The sequence below is a fragment of the Numida meleagris genome, chromosome 2 (assembly GCF_002078875.1).
Source record: "Numida meleagris isolate 19003 breed g44 Domestic line chromosome 2, NumMel1.0, whole genome shotgun sequence".
NCBI lineage: Eukaryota > Metazoa > Chordata > Aves > Galliformes > Numididae > Numida > Numida meleagris.
Window position 1 is genome coordinate 119486444 of NC_034410.1, and position 7640 is coordinate 119494083.

Below are 7640 nucleotides of genomic sequence, written 5' to 3' on the forward strand. Positions count from 1 at the left end.
GCGCCGCCCGCCCTGGCGAGGCGGGGCGGGAGCGCGTCACTCACGCGGCCCTCCTGCCCGGCCCGGCCCCGCCAGGTGAGGGCGGCCCCGGCGGGAGGCGGTGGGTGTGCTGTGGGGGGGGAAAGGGGGTTGGTGAGCACCGCCAAGAGATAAAATGTGAAGGTTAAAGCTTAAACGTTGAAAAAAAAGATTTGAACACCAACTGCTTTCGGCCGTGACAAAGGAGGCCTGAGGACTGCCCAACCGCCTGGCTTGGGGCTGCTCGCTGACCGACTGGACTGCCCCAGGAGCCACCGCCGCGAGGTGCCCGTGCTGGATTGGGCACCCTGAGGTAGCTGGAGCACAGCCCCTGCCTCATGGAGTCATCAAGGATGGGCTTAGATCAGTAAGTCCATCCATCTCCATGTGTCTTTTACATCTCCAGGGATGACGACTCCACCACGACCCTGGGCAGACCATTGCAACACCCGACCACAGTTTCCAAGAATAAATTCTTCCTAACATCCAACCTGAACCTCCCTGGCACAACTTAAGGCCATTACCCCTCATCCTAGCACTGTTTCCTGGGAGAAGAGGCCAGCTCCCACCTTGCTATAACGTCCTTTCAGGGAGTTGTAGAGAGCAATGACGACTCCTCTGAGCCTCTTCCAGAATAAATAACTCCAGCTGCTTCAGCCGCTCTTGATAAGACTTGTGTTCCAAATCCTTCACAGCTTCACTGCCCTTCTCTGGAAACACTCCAGGGCCTCAATGTCTTTGCTGTAGTGAGTGGCCCAAAACTGACCACAGTACTCGAGATGCAGCCTCACCAGTCCTGGGTACAGGGCACAATCACTTCCCTGCTTCTGCTGACTACACTGTGTCTGATAGATACAAGCCAGGATGCCACTGGCCTTCTTGGCCACCTGGGCACACTGCTGGCTCATGTTCAGCCAAGCATCGAACAATACATTCAGGTCCATTTTCTCTACACAGTCTTCCAGCCACTCTGCCCCAAGCCTGTATTGTTCCATGGGGTTGTTGTGACCAAAGCGCAGGACCCAGCACTTAGTCCTGTTAAAGTTCATACAGTTGGCCTCAGTACATAGATCAGTCTGTACTACTATTCAGACCAGTCTGTAGGGCCTTCCTACCCTCAGGCAGATCAACACTTCCTCCCCACTTGGTGTCACCTGCAAACTTAATGAGGGTGCACTCAAATCTCCTCATCAAAATCATCTCCCTGCCTCTTCCCACCAGCCCCAGGAGCAGTACCCAACACAGGACACAACCTAGCCAGCCGCATACATCTCAAAAAGATACTAAAGGTGGCATTATTCACTTGTAGTGGATAAGTTCCATTTATCTTTTGGCTGCAGCACTGTTAATCCAGCATTAAGAGTCCCAAGGCTGGATTTATTGGCTTGTCAACCCAAGGCCAAGTTCCTCCAGCTGTGATTCTTTTTCTTCCTTCAAGTCCTTATATAGTGCTTTTCTCTCCAGTGTGGTGTATCTGTACAGTACTGGTACACCTCGGATGGTATGCACATAATGCAGCGATAGGATGTCTGTTTATTGGAACAACCCACACAGGCTGAGTAAGGAGACAGGAAACACTCCTTCTGTTTAACACTGTGAGCAGTAACACGGGTGAAGAAACTACAGCAAGCCCTTATGCTGTGCTGCAAGCTGCCTTCAGTGGTTCCATCTTCTAGTTATTATGCATTTGCTGCCAAAGCATAGGCATGCTCAAAAATTGCACCAAGTTGCTGAAATTAAACTATAACTTTATTTTAGCTTCTGAGACTCATTCCCCTGGGGGGCTTGCTAGCAAAACAGGCAAACCAGTGCCCCATAGCCGCATTATAGAGAATCAAATAGCTGAAAACAGACCATCAAGTGCCTGTCCTACCTACAGCCTGAGCTCTTCCTGCTAAAATTACACCAACCACAGAGAAGTTTTCATTATGTAGGTTGAAAAGCAAGAGACTATCAAGAACATTAAAGCTACCAAACATATCTTTTGCTCCATCCTTTTCAAATCCCTGGGCCTTGACATCTATCAGCGTATTTGTTTGAAAGATCAGTGTGCACACAGAACCAGCAGCAAGCCATGCCTGGCATGGCTCTTTGTGAATAGCCAGATTGTCCCTGACATGTAGTGTGCAGTCACATGGTGAAGCAGAGCACAATGGAGAGTCAGGAGGTGCCAATTCAGGATGTCCTTGCTCCAGATAACAAACAACAGCATCAAATCCAGGTATTTTTTAGTGCATGAGGCAGTTAAGGATATAAGCTTTTACTAGAATAAAGGAACATTTGCTTATGTCCTAGGATATACGCAGTCGCAGCAGGAGGCATTTACAGTGCTGCCATAAAAATAGCAAGTATATAAAACAAGGTAGAAATACACAAGGATATACTCTTATCTCATAGCACAGCAAGTAATTTAAGCATGGTTCTCACCATCCTGCATATCTCAGTTATGGCTGTCAAAAAAAAAAAAAACATTTTTCCAAATATCTGTTCAAGTAATTTTTTCTTAAAATATTTTTTCCCCGTGGTATGCCACTTGAAGTCCCGGCTTCCCCACTGAGCAGCTGCTATTTCCTGCAGGATCTATATCACACAGGAAGCCATCAAGAGCATTACAGTTCGCATCCCTTCATTTTGCAGCTGCTTTACCCTAGCAGCACTGAATGCCTGCCAGGGACCAACCTGCATAGCAGGGAAGCTGTCAGCATCTCTCTGCTGCTTTAGGGGCTAGGAATACTTAGCCAAGACATCATGAGAGCATCCATGCTATCCTGAGTGCTGGGCGCAGCTGATGGGAATCTCTGGCAATGAGCAAACAGCAGGGCCTCACCCACAGCCACCCCACTGAGGAGTGCCCTCTTAAACGTAGGTGCAACCTAGAAGGGCACCATCTTTTGCTGAATTGCAAGTTTAGAAGTTCTCCAAGTCACCCAGCAGTTGGGTTTCCTTAGCACCTGCAGCCCTTTCAAAGGGCAGAAAGGGCTACCTGCAGATCTCAGCCAATTCACATCCCCAGCTGTCTTTTCCAGAAAGTTTTTAGATGCAAGAAGAACACTCAAACCCTACAGACCATCTCCAAATATGATGAGGTAGTTCCTTTTCACACAGCCCTGTGTCCATAGAGATGGAATTGTTGTAACAAGCATCTATAACCAGTGCCTTTTAAAAATAATATGACTATTGCCTAAAGGCTCCAATTATGACCCCAGATTATAAACTCAGAAGACTGAGCCTCCCCCAAAGACCTTGTTGTCCTTATGAAGGGGAAGTGTGAAGGACAATTGGACCAGCAGTGCATTGAGCTACTATGCTTTGTGCCTTCACTTCTTCTTTCCTCCAGGCAGTTGGATCCCACGCAGGTACCAGCTGCACAGGAGCACAAGCAGAGCAGCAAGGCCAGAGACAGCTCCCAGGGCAGCTGTTCACCAGGCTTCATTGCACAGCTAATGGGGATGCAGTCAGGCTGCATCTCCTGCCATAGAGTCAGATCCTCGTTTTTGTATTTACAATAACATCTGATCTAGGGCAAGTATAACAAGAAGAGCAGTCAGAAGTGCCAAAAAGTCAAGGTTTCAGAGAATTAATACTTCCGAGTTCATTCACTCCAGATTTAAGACAAGCAATTATTTTCCTAAGATGCTGCAGTATTTTTTTTTTGCTCTTCAGCTGCCATCACAGATGCAATTACCTCCAAATAAGCCATCCTGTGTACAAAGAGCTGAGTCTGATGACAAGTTGCACTATTTTAAGGTAGCTGTTATGCTGATGTACTGCCATGAACAAGCATGGTTGTGCAACCAAGCACTGAGGTAGCCACAGCTACCAAGAGTGCTGAGTCCTAGCACATTTCAGACCTACATCCATAGATGTACTTTGGCAATGCAGCACAGAATTCACATGGTCCCTTCAGTTGCCAGATTGAAAGTTAGGTGCAAATGAATGGGACCATAGGGGCTCCTCACCTAAGCAATACAAAGTGCTAAAGAAATCTGTCCTAAATGCCTTTCCTTTCTGAGGCTCTAGTACTTCACTTGGCACCAAACAAGCCCTCCATTCATTCAGAGCCTTGAGTCATCTTCTGGAAGAAATCTGTCTTAAGGAACACATCCAAGTTTTTATTTCAAAATGCTGCAAAAGAGCACAGTCAGCTTGGCTCCTTCATAAGGCAGTGCCTAGAGGGATTTAGTTACCCAAACAAAAGGATTTTGTTATCCTAATCTTAAAAGGGAAGACGATTGCATACTGAACTATAAGTATTATGGGCAAATAAAAACTACAGATACTCAGTGAACCTGTACTTGCCATATCCTAAGTGATTATCACTTGGATATCAGAGGAAGAAAAACAGACAAGCAAGCAAGCAATTTCTCTCCTACTACATTCTTGCCCACCTCATCAGTCACATCCCGAAAGCACTTATTAGATCAAAGTCATCACAGACAGAGGAGCATAGATCAAGTCAGAAATCCTGTGCAGTATGTCCCACCTCAGGCAGTGTTAAAATTCCATCTGCCCAATTGGCTTTATTGTCAGAAACAGACACCCCACATGTGAGTGCCTTTTTAAGGTCTATACTTTTTTTTGTCTTATGTATATCCTGCCAAAAGCCTTTGGTGGAAAACAAACCTTTCAAACCTCTTAGCATCTACAGGTCAATTTAAGGATCTTCTATGCATACTGGGGTAGATAAACAAATTCCTGGTGGAATTCTACAAATGCCATAGGCTCCATCTCACCAGAAGTGCTGTACATTGCTGAAAATAGCTGCCGATGCCTTTCCATTTCTTTAAAAGCCTGAGTGTCTTCAAGTCCAAGGTCACTTCTGCAAATGGGAGTTAAAGTGAATTGCTTAGGTGCTTGAGAATAGGGCTACCCTGTGGTCCTCCTGATCATTGGATATCAGCACAGCGAGGGCAGGGCTGGTAGCTGAAGGCCCCCATGCTCTTTTGGAGGCATCTCTGAAAGCCAGTCAGAACGGAGCTCTGCACCACACCCTCAGCATTGTGCAGCAGTTATTTTGATGTAGCATAGTTCTGGAACAAATCCTTACAGGAACCCAGCCTTCCATCAGTAGACTGTGCTACATGACACCCACATGCTTGAAACCCATTTCCTGTAACTAATCCCACTGGGCGCATGCAAAACACCATTAGCTGAGCATTCAAGCCTCCCCTCCGCAGTGGTGTTTGACACCCACTCTATGCAGCTGCCAGCAAGCATGTGATAAATAGACATGAGGGAATGGAGGAAGAGCAAAGATAAATACATGCTATTAAAAATAAATAAATAAAGCTTGGTTAAACGAGCTGCAGTGTCGCTAGAGGGAGCGCCTGAGCCCCCGTGGGTGCAGGAGTTCACCCACGAGCTGGTTTGCGGTCTCCCGGTAAAGGAATGGTACGGGCATGCCTAATTTATTTAGCTGCCCAAAGCCACTAACAGGGCGTATTTTACATGCAAAAAAAAAAAATTGGCATAGATGTACACACAGATACAAGAATGCTACGACCTTATCACATGAAAGAATAATAGAATCCAATTAATTTGATGTTAATATCACTATTTATCTGCTTTGCTGGTTACCAAAACTCACCTATATCGAGGAACATCTGTACTTCTTTCCATCCCCACCCTTTGCCTCCTCTCGAGAAGAGAAGAAAGCACCTCTAACTTCACACTGCTTTGGTATCACAGCTTCCTTTGATAATACTTGCCTCTGAGCTATTTCTAGATACGATGAATACCTTGTTTGTAGAAACACAGTACTGTCTTCGCACATGCATTACCATCTGCAACAAGCACCTTTGTTGCTGTAGTAAATATATTGTAGCCAAAGCCTTCATTAAACTACATCTCTTTCAGCTTACTGCTGACAGTTGTAAGTATTCCAATCCAGAACAAGAGCTAACTGGAACATTTTCACCTTCTAAAAACTGATACTAGGAATAAAAGGAGGTCATGTCTTTAGTAGTTCATTATTAGACTGTTTTTAAGGCTGCAGTGCTGTACAGTTACTGCACGGTAATTAAGAGCCAGAGGATCTAGGGTTGCTTTTCCAACTGTAGTTACCTTCCAACATATTCCTGTGAGATAGCCAGGTACTGCCAGGCCCACTTCGTTACTGGCAAACCAAAACTAAAAGGCTTATTTGTAATTTGCTAGAAGTAGACAAGAAACAGAAAATAATGCATTGGAATTCAATTAAAAGCGTATGAGGAAAGAAAAAAAAGCAATAGCCCAATTAACAAGAACTAGTGCACAACATTTATGAACTTTATAAGGAGAAAAAGACTATTGCAGGAGCCTGCTCACTTGTATAATGTAAGCCATAGAAATTTGGCCTTTACACTTTTTCCTTCCTTATTTTGCAAATAAACAGCATCTAGTCTCTTTTAAGAGAGATAATTTTCATTTTGAGATTGTAAGCATTTTGCTGTTCTCATTGTTAAGACATCTCATCCAGCTAACTGATACTACGTGAAGAATACGAGCAACAAATCAGACTGTAAACACTGAGATTAAAGATTCATTAATCTCATAAATGTTTTACCAGCAACACTGCCACTTCCTGCCACCACTACCAGGCAGGAGGCATTTGCATCACAGCCTCTCTTAGAAATATGCTTCCAACACGAGATACACAAATAGCTGTGGTTTGTCTGATCCGGCTTTTCCTTCAGACTGCTGGGAAGGCAGCTATGCTACGTCTCCTAATGGCACCTTCTAGCTCCGACCTACTCTCACAAAGCTCATTTTGAAATTCTTTGCAAAATCCAGTCTTGAAACTTCCCCAGGACAAACAGATTGCGCTTCTGATTTCAGAAAGAACAAAACACATCAAGCAAACCTCCTCCCTTCCTTTCCTACCATTTATCTATTTGCTCAAAAGCATCCTGGAGATCACCTGATACCTCGACAAACCCAAACTTCTACCAGAAGGTCTCAGAAAATGGGTCACCCACTTCCCAGTTCAAAAGCAAATGAGACGCAGATGTGATTCTGCAAAGTGAACCACCTGGCATCCCCTACCTGAATAGCTTTCATTTTTTTTCTCATCAAAGACAAAATCTCAGCCGTTGTTCTGTTTGCAAGAGCCTGTGTATTCTGTGCCTGAATGGCACATCAGCGCATGTGCTAAATGCAAACATTAGGGTGTTCTTATTTGCCCTTGTGACTGTGGAGGCTGCATGCATGGTGAGTAACGCTGCTGGCTGCATACCCGCAGTTACCTGCCTGGCAGCCCAAAGCAGCACTGAACTCCACTTAGAGTGGCACTCTGCCCCCTGCAGCACCAGCTGGGCCACCTATGGATGTGTACATCTCCATTCCGAATTTGCATCTCTCAGCTGTTCCTTTCAGTTCCAGATGTGATTGCTTCACACTTTGATAGCCCCATAAAATCAGCCCTCTCCACAGCAGCAGCTCTCTGGATCCACAAATAAGCTCCAACTGGGAAAACAGCTGAGAAACCTGTGTCTCAAATGTCCCCCTGCTCACCTGGAACTATATTTTTTGCAATAGACATTTTTCATTTCCATTACTTTACTGAATACACAGTCTATATTTCTGGTATAAATCCAACTGACAGTTGGACTTGATGTCACTAATGATCCTGTTCCCTTTGTGGC

General features: G+C 45.2%; 1 protein-coding gene across 1 annotated transcript in view; it reads right to left on the minus strand.

Annotated features, from left to right (window-relative positions):
* TPD52 (tumor protein D52) overlaps nucleotides 1–4782 on the minus strand; it is a 40948-nt gene extending 36166 nt beyond the window's left edge. The window contains exon 1 of the mRNA XM_021385910.1: nucleotides 4752–4782. Coding sequence (XP_021241585.1) covers nucleotides 4752–4767 — 16 coding nt within the window. The 5' untranslated portion in view covers nucleotides 4768–4782. The remainder of the gene's footprint in view (nucleotides 1–4751) is intronic.